Here is an 18,616-nt window from a genome sequence, read left to right on the forward strand (position 1 = left end):
ACTGTAAACCAAGGCACATGGTTTACTACTTTCTCTTTACTGCAGTTTGGAAAGCATGGCTGTAAGTTATATGCTCAAGGAGCATGTGCTCTATTTGGGTTATCCTCTAAATAATCTACCTACCACCAAGCCTATCCTACTGGACTGACTGGTTACCCTGCCCTTTGGGATCACTCCAAAACTGGTTGTTTGCCACTCAGCCTTGTGTGAAGCGCTCTTTGGCAAACACCAATATCCAAACTCCAGTTCAGACTCCTCCAATATCCTGTTTCTTGTTTTTGTATTGTTTTGATCTGGTGGCATGACAGGCTGAAAAGCACACTTGCTCTGAGGAGATGGTTAAAGGTGAAACCCAAACATGCATCTCTCTCCCTGTTTCCTTACCTCCCTCTCTCCTTCTTTATTCCCACTCCCTCCCTTCCCCCTCTTTCTTCATCACTGTCTCTTCTCTCCCCTCTTTCTCCCCACTCCCTCTCTCTCTCCCCCATAGCAGGGCACTGGAGCATGTAACGCTGCGTGATGCGCTTCACAGGAAATATGTGCTGACGAGTTGGTGAAAAGCAGGAAACTGTCTGAGCTCATAGGCCTCTGTTCTCTTCCCATATAACACTGCGTCATCCACACACACACCACACTCTACATTCATTCATTTAGCTTAAAACAGGCCCTAAAGCTACACATGACCAGCCCAGTTTAACGCTGTTCAGGCAATGCTACAACAAAGAAAAAAATATTGCATATCATTTGGAGACTGGAGATAATTGAAGCTGGCCTATAAAATTATGAAGTTGTAATTAAAATTAAAACTGTTATTTAGGCTAATTGAATAGGCCTACCCTGGAGTGTGTTTTTAGATGAGGAAATGTGTGTGTGGATCGGGGACCAGGCTTTGGAAGAAAACGTTGGAATTTGACCAGGATTAGTTTACTAGTTTCAGCTCCTGTCTCTTTTCTGGGCCCTTTAGACAAATGTGCACAACTTGTATATCAATATATTTAAGATTGGTGGAAGCCTGAGTGTTGTGCTGATAGGTCTTGTTAGCTTATGAAGCAAATTCCACACACACCACATTACAAGGTCCATTATTATCATTGAATATGTAGTATTTGTTGCAGAATGCAGAAGAATACCAGAAGAATACCAAGACCCAAGCATGCGCATTTGCTACTCTTTTATTTACTTTTGAATGCGTACCCCAACGCAGTGTTGTCAACAATTCTGAACCATTGGAAAATAATGCAATACAGTCATTGCTACATAGTAAGGCATCCAACCTGGGCCCTACTTATCCAGGCCACATGCCCCTAAGTGGAGGGAAGAGATAAGGACCAGATCATACAAATCAATAGTGAGCAGAGCCAGATCTGTGCCTGTGTGCCAGTGGGTTGTCATCATCGTCAGCAGCAGTTGCATGGCCATTTTGTATTGGCTTTGCCGTTAGGGCTTGTGATCAGGTGTGTGAGCTCAATACAGGATGAAGAAAGGGAAGATACATGATAGAGAATTGTAGAGTTTGAATTGAGCCACAAAACCACAGGTGTGCATACACCAATACCATAACTGTTAAAATACTGATGGCTCATCATCTGGCTTCCTTTGAACAGATTATGGTTGTGGCCTTGCTGCCGTGTATGCCTGTATGCATCGCAGAAATATGAAGTTCCCTGGAAGGACATGTTTATAAGAGAAATAAAGACACTCGTGATACCTTTTCCTCTTGAGGCCCCTTGACAAATTTCTAATAGGGGGAGGGAGGGAGGGAGGGAGGGAGGGAGGGAGGGAGGGAGGGAGGGAGGGAGGGAGGGAGGGAGGGAGGGAGGGAGGGAGGGAGGGAGGGAGGGAGGGAGGGAGGGAGGGAGGGAGGGAGGGAGGGAGGGAGGGAGGGAGGGAGGGAGGGAGGGAGGGAGGGAGGGAGGGAGGGAGGGAGGGAGGGAGGGAGGGAGGGAGAGGCATCACATTATGAGGATCTTTATGGAAAAGTCCATAGTGGTAAAACCAAGGAGGAATGAACTGTCCCCATTCCTTGTACATGGCTACGTCAGAACTTGCAACGCTCCCTTTGAAAGTCAGTCAGTTTTGATTAACCGTGCTGCACACAAACAAGCAATTGGAAAGCGAGGTGATCTATATTGATGCACAAAGTTGTGTTTGTGTGTATGAGTGCATACAAGACTAATAGTCAGCTGTGGCGTACTATCTAGACCACCCTTCCCTACCAAAACATACACTATGTCTATGGTCTATGTCAGAACACACTTCTGTTTTGGCCTACATACACCTTTGTCTATGCCTAATATTGTAAACAACCCCCCCTCCTCCACCCCCACCAAGGATTTGTCAGGGGAAAAGACCCAGGCACAGTCAGAGATTATGCCCTAAACTGGAGGATTTAATTTGATGGTGCAGTGTTGTGCGTTTTTTGTCACGCTTGTTTGTTTTCCTCACCAAGTTGCAAAGTTCTCTGTTTGATGTGGGTCAAGTTTTTATGTATTTGATTACTAAAAATACATAAATTAAACACAAGTGTTGTTAGCTCTGGGTACTTTGCCTCAGCTCAAAAAAAAAAAAGAAGCTCTGTCACTGTGTCAGCAGTCAATTTCACAATTGCAATTTTTGATGAATACCTTAGGCACAGGGTACAGTTTTTGAAAGAAAAAGGCTCACGGTAAAAGTTGAAGAGGAGGCAGAGAGGAGTAGAGGTGGATAGAGGAGAAAAAGGAGGATGACAGAAACAGAGGGGAGTAGAGGAGGATGGGGAAAGAGCATGACTGGTGGGTGGTTTGTCTCCTGCCAATGTGTAATCGTTGTGACTCAAGCAGCAGGCCCCAGAGAGACGCCTCAAGGGGAGGGAGGGAGGGGTGCATGGGGGGTGGTGATGGGCAGGGCTTCTCGATAGTCGGCTGATTAAACACCTGTCGGATGCAGGCCACCCTGCTCCACCCCCACCAACACATGCTCAAACCCCCACACACACTTCCACAATGCTAAAGGGGTTAAGTCATGTGGGCATATGTGCTGGAAAAAAGTGTATGGGGGGGTGCAGTGTTTTCCAAATGTTCTACAGAGCTACAGGAGGCTGTATCTTGCAGGGCTCAGCAACACATTCCAAGCAGTACATTCCTACTGTAGGCCCCTATAAGTGGTTCTGACTTTGGCAGGGGGTGAGCTATTTTGGTGGGGGATGGGGCAGTGCTTGTGTCTCACACTTAAACACCCGAAGACGGTGTGTCCGATGTCTGGTCTGTCACCACATAATCCTGTTTACCTTTTACATGTGTATGTGGGGGTGGGGGAATCTTTGTGGTGCAGTGCTCACTGTCTGTCCACAGTCCTAGAGTGGCAGCTGTCACTGCTCCTTTGAACATAAATGCCTATTCATCCTGAAACATACACTAACTGCACACACACACAGCCATCAAGTAAGCAGCAGTTGTTGCTTGATTGGCCTTGTTGTTTATTTGCTTTTGTCCATTGAACTTGATGCCTTTTTCAAACAAACTATCCCACTCAAGTCATGCATTTCCAAACAACTGATGGAGCCCTTGAGTTTCCTACAACAGTGCACACGTTTCGTTTGGCAGGGAACTTGTCATAGAAAGGCATACTTCTTGTCCTCTGCCAAGTTGACTTGCATTGGCATTAAAATAGCTTATAATTTTGCCACCAGACGTGGAGCATTGTATAGTATCATATTCCTCTAGGCCTCTGATTATGTTTGGCACCATGGAGATGCAGTGACATTGTTTTTGCCCTCTGTTGGATTTTTTTGTTTGTTTGGTGGTGGATGAAGTACCCAAATCTTTTACTTGAGTGAAAGTGTACCAAGTGTTTATTTTTATTTTTATAAGATTGGAGTTCAGGTGAAAGGTTATAGGACACAGCTGACTGTGGTCAAAAGGGGCAGGTTATGTTTAATAGAGATAGTTCTTTCATGCATCTTTTTACCAAAAAAAAGAAGCTTAATCATGGATTTATTCAAATTCCTACACAGTGAAGGATCTGGCAGGTGCAAGCTAACAATAGTTTTTTAAACATTAGCTAACTTGCCTATCACAATGTTAGCTTGCTACCTGAGGTTCAAAAAAACACTAAGGGTGTTGCAGTGCCCCAACCTCCTTAGACAAGTGACCATCTGACATTTTCAAGAGGCATCTCAGGCTCTTTAAAGTTTAGCTTGCTAACTTCTATGGTTCAAGCAAATGCTGTGAGTCAATCGAAGCACGGGCTGCACCCTGATTGTTAGGCTTTAGAGTGGAAGTGTGTCATATTCTAAAGGTTATTTAAGGTAGACGATTTAATTTCTCCACATCAAAGTAAGAAGTAACAACATATCGCACAGAAGTAGCGTAGTCAAAAGTAGGATATACGTATTTGACATATTTTTATAAGAACAAATCAATTTTGATTTAGAAAAGTGTAGGCACTATTTAATTGCTGCATCCTCAAGTTATTTTAAAAAGCTGTCTCACCCACATTTGAAAACAAACCTACGCCCCTACTTTAGCTTGAAATCTAGTGAATTGAAAGTAAGTTTCCCAAAATGGAAACACTTGAGCAAAGCGCAGGTACTTGAAAAAGGTACTTAGTACATGTAATTTGTTACTGTACTTTTGTTACTGCCCATCACTGAATACAACTTACCCAGTGGCGAAAACATGTTTGATGTTGGAGTAGACCACCAACATAGCTAGTCTTGTAATGTGTGAATGCCATATATTGCAACATTTGAAAACCATTATACTTTTTTTTGTTTTGTTGCATAAAACAATATAAATCAGCTTTTTCATTATTATCTCCACAATATTTTGACAGTATGACATGATCTAGTATCACTTGAAGTAGTCCGCTGCCACTGTCTTCTGTCTTGGTGTGTGTGTTTCTATAACATTGGATGTGTGTCTTTTGTGTATATACTCTATCCTAAGTGTGTTGGTGTGCATTTCTCTGTTTTTCTCAAGCAAGCACTGTAATTAAAGAGTAGAGAGAGTAAGGTAGCTCTATTGGTCCCTTGCAAGGGGAAATTTGACTATTACATAGAGCTGCAACTAACAATGATTTTAATAATCGATTAATTTGTCGATTCTTTTTTTGATTAATCGATGAATCAGATTTTCTTTTTTAAAGCATTAATTTCCAACCGTTTATTCAAAAACAGATTTGACAGTGCAAATTCACTGTGAAAAAAATCTTCAGAATGTGCACATACAGGCACACAATTTTGAAAAAGTTATTAATATTAGCGTTGATTTAATGCTATTTTCCAAGATGAGCAATTTAGTTGAGTTTTGTTTAAACGTAATTTTTTACTGGAGCCCCCCAAAAGTTTCATTAGCCCCCCCCCCAAAAAATAAATGATTATTTCATATTTTAAATCTAAATGTGTTAATTTATCTTCCTAAAACCCACTAGAGGACACTTTAAAATGATATTTTCAAAAATGTATTCTGGGGGAACATGCCCCCAGACACCCCTAGTTTTGCTCGGTCACAGGAAAAAGTATAGGTTTTATCTAGGGGCTTAGCCCCCCCAAAAGTGGGAACCTACATTCTCCCCTGGTTTCAGAACAACGTTACTCAACAACAGCTCTCCGATGGCCTGTCCTCTACACTTTTTCTTTGAACATCTCTGCGACATATTAAGTACGAATCGATAATGAAATTAGTTGCCAATGCTTTTAATAATCGATTTTAATCGATTTAATAGTTTCGTTGTTACAGCCTCACTATTACAGTAGCATGGGTCACAAAATTCAGAATTAAATCTACAATATACAGTGGTGCAAACGTACTGTCTGTGTAGCCTTAATATATCTAAGGTGGCTTATTATTATTGATTGATTATTGATCGTTCGTTAAACCACTAGGTGTCGACTGTATAAACGGTATAGAATCAGAACTGATTCTGATTGATTGTGATGATGGCAAGAGATTAAGGGGAAGTTTGGGTTTGGTGTCTTCCCCTCCCCTTCTTAAACAATCTGTTGTGTGTTGTCTGTAAAGGTTTGTTGGAAATTTAAACTGGTGGAGATCCACGCTGATTTGAGCCTATATTTAGTGTATACAATATGAATCACTATGTCTGGGGCAGTATGGTCTGCTTCAATTTGCATAATATTACTCAGCGTATGTATAAATGATTGATGGATGTGTGGTATGTGTAATAGGCTTCACCATCCATGGAACCATGCTTCTTTTTTCACACACAGCCTCTCCCTCCCCTCCATTCCATAAGACTGGTGGCCGTTTTTTTCATTGTCAGCCCCAGATGCAACCCACATGTTAAAAAAATACAGTGTGGGGAAGAACATTTGCCTGGGTGCCAGTCACCCTCCCATCCCACACACGCACAAATACTAATTCATAAACACACGCACACTCTTTTCCGAGCGGCGGGTGCTGTAATTGATATGCCACTGACAATAAATCATTGCCGAGCATGGACCAACCGGGGCCATTATCAGAACGGACAGGTTTAGCAGGCTTCGTCTACGAAAGCATTGACTGGCATTACCTCCCCCCCACCCCCACCCCCCGCCGCTCACACTCACTCGCTGATTTATGTATTCTGCCCCTCTTCTTAGGGGGTACGCACCGACCTGCCAGCTAGAGGTGTCAGGGGAGTGTGGACCCTTCAGTACACATGCAGGTTCAACCTGTTGAGTCACACACACATGCATAAGCATAAACACTGCGGGCAAATGTATTGTTTCCAGGAGTAGTCTCATAAATAACCGATGTGCACAAGTACTCACTGATACACACACTGACTCACATCCCTACCATTTTCAACCAAACCTGAATAAACAAAATGGAAACCAGGCAGAGGACACTCCTTTTGGGAAACAACACAGGGATGGAAGCTTATGTCCAATCCTTTTCCACCCACAGATATCTCATAGGAATGTCAATGAAGCAGAATTGATTGGGTGCCCTAATATGAAATCCAATTAAATTTAACCTCTGTTGGGAACCAATTTAGATCCAAGTCCTTCCTTTGTTTTCAAGATAACACATTTCAGCAATGGCAAGCCAAATAATTAAAACATTTTCCAGCCTCCCTAAGATATAAACCATGTTTTACAGCCCCCCTCCCCCCATTTCATTTTGACGTTGGATAGGGGATAACAAGGAAAAGAGAAGGAGAGAGATGAGAAAATAGGTAAGGGGGGTGGGACACTATTAGAAAGGGCTTGAAATGGGGGGACTTCTTTGTGTGATTGACAGTATGCCCAGCTGTCATTCATTCCCTCCGACCATGAGTTGCAGTTGTTAGGAATCTGTCTGTGTGGTTATTGTAAGAATGTGTGTAATGTAAACATACACACAGAAGGGATGGAGAGGGGCCCTTGGATTCCACTAGCCTCCTTACAGAATCAGATATCGCGCTAGGCGACATTGTCTTTTCAATAGGTTGCATTGGACACACTGCTATGATGGTGCTACCTTATTACTCTGTGAGATAACAACTGGGACCCTGATGTAATTTGTTTTGAGATTCACGCTCTGTTACATCAAGTCATGTCTGGTGAAATGAAGAGGAATTACTGCAGAGGCGACCTTTTACAGGTCTTTCTCTCCCTTGTTTATTCTCACTTTATCTGAGATCTCTCTCTCTCCCTCTCTTTCTCCCTCTCTCTCTCTCTCTCTCTCTCCGAAATTACAGAAAAAAATGAGCTGTCCGACCCATTGCTCTTCAGCATGCTTTTAAATTGACATCTGTGCTCTCAATTCTCAACGTGATTGTAGCATTGAGCAAAATGGCAAGTGCTTTAATAGGCTGTGTCTACTTATGTTGAAGAGTTTACGATATGCACCAAGGCGTTTTTTATTATAATACAAATGGCCAAGCTGATCTGATAACCAGGCGTGCTGGCCACATACATTTATTGTGGTTGGGCAACTAGCGATGTGAGCGGCATATGATTTTCCCGTTGCTTATTTAAAATGCAGGTAAAGGCATTATTGAAATGCCAGTACACACCTCTGTGTTGTCACTCGGCACCTCCAGCTGCCTCTCCCTCTACCAGCAGACCATTCATCTTGTCCTAGGCTCTCATTTGTGGAGGAAATTGGATGACACACACTCCCCTGAACCATGCTTGCTTACCCAGAGCGATACTTTACAATTCCATAGGAGCAGACATGTTTCTTTCCTTTGCCCTCCCTCCACTTTTCTCTTTATAAATGTTTTTCCTAACCTACACTCAGTGTCGAGATGAGTGTTTGTTATTGATCAAAAAATTATTGTTAGAGTGACTCATGGAGCTAGACACACATGCATTACCTGTGTTTTTTTACATTGACCACACTCCACACTCCAGCATCCTTGTGGGACTGATGGACAGATTGACCAAACCCTCAATCACTTTCCGGAAGAAAAAAAAAAACAAGATAAGAAATTAAGAAATACATTCCTCATCCTCTATCTCATGTTTTAATCACCACTTATCTTCTACCATCCTGCCTCATCATTTTTCTCACCCTTGTCTTCCATCTTTCCCTGATTCTATTGGGACATAAAACACCCTCCCGCTTACACTTTCATTGTAAAGGTGAAATTGAAGTGTCTGACTGGAAGAGTTTCCTCACATTTTGCATAATCAGCACATACAGGAGAACTAGGATGCCTGAACATGATTGGCCTGTCAAACAGTGCCTTGGCAGGAGCTGGAGTTCTCCGCCATCTGTCTCAGGAGGACACCTAATGCCCCCTCCCCCTACACACATGCGTGCACAGACACACTTGTTCATTACCATTCTCCCTGCCTCTTTCTTTCCTTCAATAATTCCTTCCATGTTCTGCCTCCTGTGTAAAGGTAACCCACCTCCTATAATTCTAAAGCCAATTAACAGGTTTGTAATAGATGCTGTTAGAGCTATGACAGCCAGTCTAGAGTTCTGGCTCCTTAAACAAATAGTTGTGCTAGATAAAGAAGCTGTTTTTTTTTATTTATTTTTTTAATCTCAGAATTGACCTTCTTTCTAAGTGGAATTGGGGCTAAATGCCACTAAACCCACAGTCCCACGCTCACTAACAGCAAAGTGGGAGTGAATGTTGGCTCACAATAATTATTTATTGCTAGTATTTATTGACTGTTTGGGATGAGGGTAAGCAGTTAGTGACTAGATAACTGATAGGAAGGAATGAGGTGGGTTTGAGCCGCACAGAGAACTGCTCCTGCTCAAGTAGAAGACTTAAGAAACACACTCAACAACACCATTGCTAACTGCCTAACAGTCTCTCGTTATAGAAAAAAAAGTAAAACTAGGTTCTTTCCTTTTAATTCATAAATTTCCCTTTCTTCACGTTCTTTTTTGCATATGTTGTTTTGTCCATAATGATGCGGCCCTGAGTTGTTTTGACAGAGGCCTCAGGGTAGCAACATTTTTATTTTGGCTATCAACAGAGCTGTCATGGTGAGAAGCAGAGCCATGCCTTTAAATCTATTGGCAGAAAGTCTTTCCTAATTAGGAAAGGGGTTATACTGGACAGTTTGTTGATACCACAGAAAGCACTATCTGGAGGCCTTGGAGTAGACCTGGATACAAATCATGGTCTGTCAATATAAGGGTGCCTACTGGCAAGTTTCCCCAGACTGGTCTTTTTGAAACCCCCTTGGTAATGTTGAATATATTAAAGAGTTGTGGGTCCATAACGTATTCCAGCATGACTTCCATTATGTACTGTGCGTTTCATAATCTGCCTGTGCCTCTTTGCTATCTCCCTTCATAATTAAATGCCATCACGGATATGCCCTTCAGGCCTGAGCTTGTATCATTTATTTATCTGGGGTGAATGGCAACTTCAATTTTTTCCCCTGTCTAAATTTGGTTGTGTGTCTCGTGAGCTTTTAGGGGCAGGGTCTGATGCATAATCAATAGAAATGTTTCATGGCAACTCATAATGTGTTTTTTTTTTTGCCTTGCAGGGCTCCCATCCGTGCAGTAGTGGATGATGCTGTAGATGACGGCCTCGATAACGGAGGAAAGGACATTGGATCAATAGGAGCCATTTCCATCCTTATATTTTCCCAGCTTGTTGTCCCTTATTTTAGAGGAAGAGAGAACAACAAAAAATAAAGCCAGACTAAGGACTTGCTGGAAAAGACTCCTTTCCCCCATTGTCCCTCTCAGCCTTGCTTTTAGCCAGACCCAGATATGTGGCACTTCCCAAGGTCACTCACTTTCCCCCCTAACCTGGGGAATCTGCTTCTTCTGGGGATGCTAGTACTCCTGACAGGCCCATCTCTCAGTGGAGGCCAACCTCAGCCCTTTAAGGTATTCTCCCCTACTGAATGGGGGCTGACACACCTAGCCATCCACAGCAAGACAGGAGAAGTTTATGTGGGCGCCATCAACTGGATCTTCAAGTTGTCCAGTAACCTCACCAAGCTTCGTAGCCACATGACGGGACCAGTGGTGGACAACGAGAAATGCTACCCTCCACCAAGTGTCCAGTCCTGCCCACATGAGTTGGCCCAGACCAGTAATGTCAACAAGCTCTTGCTCATTGACTATGCTCAGAACCGTCTTATTGCTTGCGGAAGTACCTCCCAAGGAATCTGCCAGTTTTTGCGTTTAGATGACCTCTTTAAGCTTGGGGAACCGCACCACCGCAAGGAGCACTACCTTTCAAGTGTAGCAGAGTCAGGAACCATGTCTGGAGTCATCATCTCCTCCTCTCATGGCCCTCCCAGCAAGCTTTTCATTGGGACTCCCATTGATGGCAAGTCAGAGTACTTCCCCACTCTTTCCAGCCGCAAGCTGATGGAAAATGAGGAGAACGCTGACATGTTCAGCTTTGTCTACCAAGATGAATTTGTTTCCTCTCAGCTGAAAATCCCGTCTGACACACTTTCCAAATTCCCAGCCTTTGACATCTACTACATCTACAGCTTCAGCAGTGAACAGTTTGTATACTACCTCACTATGCAGCTGGACACACAACTTACTTCACCAGACGCCAGCGGTGAACAGTTCTTCACCTCCAAGATTGTACGCTTGTGTGTGGATGACCCCAAGTTCTATTCCTATGTGGAATTCCCCATTGGCTGTACCAAAGATGGTGTGGAATACCGCTTGGTACAGGATGCCTATCTGGCCAGACCAGGCCGGCAGTTGGCAAACTCTTTGGGAATCTCTGAAAATGAAGACATCCTATTCACAGTTTTCTCCCAGGGGCAGAAAAATCGGGCCAAGCCACCGAAGGAGTCTGCCCTCTGCCTCTTCACATTGCGCAAGATCAAGGAGAAGATCAAGGAGCGCATTCAGTCCTGCTACAAAGGAGATGGGAAACTGTCACTGCCCTGGCTGCTCAACAAGGAACTGGCCTGTATCAATTCGGTAAGTCAACATATTCAAACATCACTAAAGGTGTCCAAGGTCTAGAGTACTGTTAAGCCCTCACAACATTCATTCAGTTGTTTGTATCACAAACAGACCATCATTTTGAATCAGTTTGTGATGGTTTGATTGGTACAAGTGTCATTAAGTTAATACTGGATCAATGCCAACAGCCCTTTATCCGTTTCATGGCAGTCCATGTAAAAATCCTGATAGTCAGACACATGCAAACTCCCTGGTGTTTAGTCAAAACTGCCAAAAATACACTTGCCATGTTGATGTGTATACATTTTCAGAACTTACATGGTGCTGGTACTTATTTTATTTCTTAATGAAAGTGAAGCAAACTTGGAGAAATGTTGTCCCACCTCCATGCAGAGCAGCTTCAACTCAACTTAATTTGTCTTTTCAATACATTTCAATCTTGTTTATATTTCATTTATCTTGTTAGTCAACCATTCTGGTGTGAACTTACTTGTGTGTTTGGAATCATTGTTGCTTGACTTTTGTCAATATGCTTTTCAGTGGAGCTCCAGGGGTCTAATTAATAAACGTTGCTAACGCACAAAACAGGGCTGAAAATGTGCGTATGCCACTACCCACGCAAAGGTTGTGATTTATAAAAAAGAATCTTGACGGGAGAATGTGCAGTCTTCCATGCAAACTCTGACCCATCCGTAGGCCTACGCACATTTTGGAGACACTGGGAATTAGCGACACAGATGACCGTACTGTAGTCTGGCTGCAGAAAGTAAACTGGGAAGAATAATTACTTGTAATATATTTTGTTTTTCTCACACGTTTTTTTCACTCCATCATTATTATGAAGATTACATCCAGCAGTGTTATTTGCACTTGTACTGAGTGATAATTGTTCCATAAACACCTTGTACAATCCAACTCAAATTTTAAATCAAAATTCAGCGCAGTTTCACCATCAGATTGTTCACTACGGGAGTGCAGGAGGGGGAGATGCCCCGACTGCATGGAATACAGGATAAATCACATATCTTACATTTACATAGGCTACACTGTGTTTTGCAGCTATAACCAGGGGCGCCATATTGGGGGAAAAGTTAGGACAATTCCAACGGCCCCTGACTGACGGGGCCCCCAAAAATGGAAAAACTAATAGAAATTATAAACTTTTTTTTTATGGGGCCCAAAATTCTGTGCATACTGTGCATATATCATATGTCAAAAACTGAAAATCCAGCCTTTAAGCTCCCGTGCAATTGCTATGTCCTCGTTATCAGTCCAAACTTTAATACTGTTCATAACAAAACCGGCATGAAGAAACGTGTTTACGGATATGCTTTTGTTTTCAAATTGTTACCTCGCATTGCTTTTGTATTTATTGGCGATCCCGCTACTGTGGCCATCAAATATGCTTAGTGTGTTTTTTCGCTCCTCCACCTCACCTACGAGTATTTTCAATGTCAATGTCTGAGAAGTTGCGCCTTTTCGTTCTTTTCCCTCCTGACGCCATGATTTAATGTAACGTTACGTAAGAGCAATCGCATGCCAGGGCCATTAAGTAATATACTTAATGATATGGCAACGACAGTACAAGCATTCTTATTGGCCAATCGGTAGTCATGCAAGCCGCGTATTGACCTTATCGCCGGTCTGCGGTCTGATACCAATTACTTTTGATAGAAAGCCGACAACACGGTTCTGCATAAATGGCTTTAATTCCAAAACAAATAACGACTCTTTTAGAAAGTTAACAATTTCTTCGGCTCATTTTGAAGATGACGTCAGAGGGGGTGAATAATAATCTGTATCAGACTGCAGACCGGCGATGAGGTCAATACGCAGCTGGCGTGATTACCCATTAGCCAATCACAACGCTCGTACTGTCATTGCCATATATTAAGGATTCTTATTGCCCTGCTCTGACGTCATATTCAAAATTAGCGATACCGAGGAGTCGCTGAGTTTTACTATCCAGATGACAATAAAGACATCAACAGCAACAAAAAAATTGTTAACTTTCTAAAAGAGCAGAAAAGTGTGAACACAGAAAGAAAAACGACAAGCGCTAGGCAGATTGCTAGGTTTGGTGGCTCAGATTTCAGATTGGTTGTTATAGGCAACACCTGATACGGTAAAGCCGAAGTTTGATATGTCCCAGCATGACCTCACTCTCGGTCAATAATTAGTTAGGATTAACATTCATGAGGTGCTTTGCATTGACCATTTATGGTTAAAAACGGGCGTGTTCAGGGCAGGGTAAAATGCAATGCTGATTCACGTACGCACACTTGTGGGTAATCTGTGATTTATAAAGGGAACATTGCTTACAGGTGTGCGTATGCACGGTTTTATAAATCTGAAGAAAAAAATAGGGGCGTATGCCATTTTAGGCTTTTGGGTAAGACACTTTTAGTAAGAATCCTATGAACAGTTTTATAAATGAGACCCCAGAGCCTTAGAAATCATTAAAACGCAGTTTACCCTTTTGTAGATAAGCACCAAAAACTTATTTCTGGAGGCTTTTATGAATATGTTTGTACTGTGGCATGCTAGGGCAGTGGAACCTGCATATGGTACTGCACGGTACACAATGGTTCTGCTGGTCATTTTAGGCTTGCAATGACGAATAAATAACATTATTGGAAATGCCAGTCCACTTCTGCCACATATTTGATTAATCCTCCTCTGCTACTTCCCAACCATAACCACCCCCCCCCCCCCCAAGCCCCAAGGACACCTTATTTCTATACAATAAGATCAGTCACTGATTTCACAACCCTCCTCCGCCCCCCCTCCCCCCACCTCTTGTATTCTCGGAGGCCATTTGTAGGCCAGTGGTGATTAACGGGAGGAAGTGCGATGTGTTGTGAATGTGAACCTGGGTTCTCTCTCCTGTGCCACTGTCTTCTGAGAACCTCCCAGTGCTTTGATTTAGACAGACTGGAACATCATTAGCCGAGTCCCCGGGATTTGTGAAATGTCAATCAGAGTGGCTGCCACATAAATACCCACAGTCACACACACAAATGCGTTCACACACACACACACACACACACACACACACAGCTGCTCTGATACAAGGAAATGCAATGATACATAGAGTAGAGTGTGTGTGTGTCTTTCTGTCAACTTTAATTCATTGAGAGTGAATAGTTCTGATTCTGTCTGCAGTGCAGGGTCCTCAGGGATAATCAAGGCTAGGATGGGTTTCTCTCACTGATCTGTGGTGCATGGCTCTGCACGCTTTCAAGGGGACACCAGTGCACCTGGCCAGAATTGATGCAGTGTACACTGGACCCTGGTGCTTCGTTCATAAACAGTGATACACAAAAAACCTAACCTTCCATGCTTAAGTTGCTTTTATTAATTAAGTAAAAAACGACATTGAGACGCTACGCAAATTTCCAGGAAGCTATCCCCCAGGGCATACTAACTTATTTGAAGAGAGTAAATTATGTGGGTGATGGAGTGACATGATTTGGCCAGAGAAAACACAATTGACTTTGTTCTAATCACCCTTTAATCTCTACACTGGGTCTTAGCCTTTACAATTGTCCCGCGCATTTTGATGCACTTTTTTGTCCCCATCGTTGTATCAGATCATTTATTTTATTATGCTACTGAAGAGTTCACACCACAATAGCCAAATGCCAATTGTAATAGATTGATATCATCACATGTCCAGTAAGCTGTGCAATTAGCATTGCACCAAAACTGTTTCTTCAACTTAACATTTGTCACTGCAAGTTCTGCTAAAAATACATATTCCTCAGCCACAATTTCTTTGTCATTCTGTGGATTTCACATTTGTGTTTTTTAGCTTTCCTTTAAGCAATAATGATTTGGATTCCTGTCAATCCAGCTTGCTTTGGGCATGCATAATACCGTTTGTGGTTAGTTGTAGGCGTTTACAAGGAGGATCACAAAGGTAGGTCACGTACAGGTGCACACAATTATGTTGTCCTTTCTCTCTTTCAACCTGTTTGTGCAGTAGGAAGCAAGACAGGCTTAACAATGGGAAGCTCAACTCATCTCATATGGAGCTGGGTTGTTTTGATGAGAATCCTTCACTTCCCTTCCTTTTACTTGTATCCATCCTTGTTTCCTTCCTCGCAGCCTATACAAAATATTCACCCAATAAACCCATACTATGACTACCTCTGGTCTTAAAGCGTGTGAGTGGGTGATGTAATTCTATCAAGCTATTTGCTGACCTATGGCCTCATGGTGACCCTCGGGTGAGAGCCAGGTTAAGGATGTCACTGATGTCCCTCTAAGGCACTGATTCAGGGTCAGTAACCCGGTTCCCAATCATGCCCTTGTTCAATAGTGGGAACCTCTCATATGACTTTAGAACAGTTGGATGTCCTCACCCTGCCATGCCTGGTGTCTCAGACAAGGTGATCAGTTGACCTGGCTGTACAACATCTGGCACTCGCAACAGAGGGTAGATGGAGGAAGGATATTCTGGTCAACTCAAGCTGGCTATGATAGATGGGTTCTTGTACTACCAATCACCTTTTTTCTCCATTGAAATTGACTGTGTTTATTTATATTTTGTATAAGTGTTTGACTTATTTTAGTAGCCTAACTTTGAGCCAGAGTATGGCAATAAGGAAATTATTTTGAAGTGGCTTTTTTCCGTGATTTGACCAAAGAACTAATGTCAGCTGCTTGCTTCAAAAAGAAGACATTTAGGAAATACTGACATAGTTTTTTTTTTTTACTATACTATCCTAGTAGCCTAAGGACCGACAATTCACTCCCATTCAACCTTAATAACCTTTAAGGGGCGATTGACTGGGTTTTTGGGGTATTTCACACTGTTCCTTTAGGTCAGATTGACTAGATATTACGTTAGTTGTTTCCACTTCTGTTGTCAAAGCAAACAGGATCGAATTAGGTGGGTAACGTTAGCACTACAGTTTCGCAAATAAACTATCGTGATTCAACTCAGCTTCAGTTAGCTCTAGCTATCTTGCTGAAAAATAGATCTGGACAAACATGCATCTTGAATTGTAGATTTACATGACAACACAGGTTATTTATTTGAATGAAACACAGTCAGGAACATAAAATAACGTTAGCCCCATTGCTAATGAACTAAATCATCACACATTCTACTGATACTAGATACAGGCAAGATACGTTAGCATTGCTAATAACTGTTAGCGACAACATCATACTACAGCTTGCGGCTGTGATGAACATGGTCGGAACAGCACTTCTTTTTAGCAGCAGCTTCATAGCAAATCCTGCTTTACATTGTCCCGGGTTTTCAAAACTGTCCTCTGTGAAATGGTTCGAGCAAATGTGTAATTGAGGGTCGAACTGCACAGGGATCTTCTCAAAGACAAACATCACAGCCCGTCAAGTGTTTGGTTCCTTGGGAAGACTCTGAAAAGTGTCAGCATTCCCTGTACAGGCTGGAACACTGCATTTACGACCGTAGTCCATTTTCAATATCCTTGAAAAACGTTCTTCTTTGTAATTCCGTGGAAGTACACAGTGCAGCACGCAGCAAATTTTGGGGCGTGACAAAGGTACAGACCAGCCAAAAAAGGTGGAGGCTTTTTCAAAACCTACCGTTTTACAGCTACATGTTTTAATTGTGAGATTTGCATAGGAAAGAGGTGTCAATGGAATTTGGGGTTCCCTGTACGTCCATTTTACCCACTGAACTATCGTTAATCAACTGTAACAAGGTAAATTCGGTTCTGCAATCAATGACCGCTTTAATCCTTACATTTATTCAAACCCTAAACACTAAAAGAATCACTTTTGGGGAAAGAATATTTCCCCAAAGGATATATTTGTTCTTGGTTTACTATTCGTGTTCATTATCCTTGTGGGGACTATAGGAACACACACAGACACACACACTTGTCATCGCAGTTTAGGACCTCAGGCTAAAACACAGGCTGTGTACTTGTGTAAGTGTACATGCTTGTACATATGTATGTTTATGTACATATGTGGTGTGCACATGTGTGTGTGTGTGTGTGTGTGTGTGATGTGCATGTACGTTTGGGTGTGTGACTGAGGGGCCTCCTTCACCCTTAGTTGTCCATGTGGTTTATTAGTGATCCTCTGACCTTCCCCTGCTTTGGCAGTGGATCGATAGAAACCATTTCCCCTCAGAGAGGGATGGAATGAGGGAGGGGGTTAGCGAGCAAGAAAATGAAAGAGTTGGTGAGTTGCAAGGGAGACCGATGAACAGAGGGAAAGAGACGGCTAGAAAGCGATGTGAGGGCAAGCAAGGGTGTTGGTCAGAAAGAGCAATCGAGGGTCGGGTGTGAAAATTTGACAGAGTAAAGAAAAGAGGTGAAGGGAAAGAGGGAGGCAGTGGGTGACTAGAAAGCAAGGGGGATGAGGGAGATTTAGAAAGTAAGTGAATGGAGGGAAGAATACGTGCCACAGAGAACGAGAGTTAGAATGAGGAAAGATTGATGTGCTTGTGAGAGACACAGACAGAGAGTGAGAGCTAGAAAAAGATAACCTCAGTAATCCTCTCTTGGTGTCTGCCAAAAAACAGCAAGTGAAACAAGAGAAGTAGGGGACAAAAGGATGGAGATGATTAAACACTTGCTTCAACACAAATAATATTGGTGTCGGTCACCCAGGGACTGTGCTGTCACCTTCGCTGCCATGCCTTTCCATCATGTCAGCGCATTATCACAGCGATGTGCTTTTGAATGCTACGCCTGCGCCTGACCCCCTCACCCAGCCCATAGCATTCGCAGACACAACCCTCCCTCCTAGGGGACTCACCACTCGAAGTCAGGAAATGGAGGATATTTAAATAAAATTGCAGATATAGCCTTAAAAGTCTGTTTTGGGAATGACTGTGGGTGTATCACAGATGGTGTGTTTGTGTGCTAGTGCTAACTCACCCTGGATACATGTTTTTGCATTTGCATTGCTGTGTATTCTTGTGTGTGTGTGTGCGTGACAGTGTGTTTGTGTGATGTTGTATGTGTGATGTGACTGTGTGTGTCACTCTGGTGGGCATGCGTAAACGTGTGTGTGTTTGTTACATATTCACATCTCCCTCTCTCAAAGTGGTAGCGGAAATCTTCCACTTAGCCTAGCCTATGGAGCATGAAGATTAGGATTTGTATCTGTTCCAAAGCTTCCCCACCCACCTCCACCCCAGAGACCAAACACAATAGACCAGAAGACGCAGAAAACACGAACCATTGTAATGACGCCAGGCACAATAAAAAGGCACCATTAAACCAAGTTTTTCTGCATATTTCGTTTTCCCTCGTTCGCTTCTTATTTCAAGTCACTTC

The 18,616-nt window shown here is 42.8% G+C and overlaps 1 protein-coding gene across 2 annotated transcripts in view; it reads left to right on the forward strand.

Moving 5' to 3' along the window:
- LOC146273438 (plexin-A1-like) overlaps positions 1–18,616 on the forward strand; it is a 159,491-nt gene that overhangs the window by 17,437 nt on the left and 123,438 nt on the right. For both annotated transcript variants that reach the window (XM_084704296.1, XM_084704297.1), the window contains exon 2: positions 9,929–11,342. In XM_084704296.1, the coding sequence (XP_084560422.1) occupies positions 10,158–11,342 (1,185 nt within the window). In that variant the 5' untranslated portion in view covers positions 9,929–10,157. The remainder of the gene's footprint in view (positions 1–9,928; positions 11,343–18,616) is intronic.

This window comes from Hypomesus nipponensis, chromosome 9 (genome assembly GCF_054491055.1).
Source record: "Hypomesus nipponensis isolate SF chromosome 9, ASM5449105v1, whole genome shotgun sequence".
NCBI classification, from domain to species: domain Eukaryota; kingdom Metazoa; phylum Chordata; class Actinopteri; order Osmeriformes; family Osmeridae; genus Hypomesus; species Hypomesus nipponensis.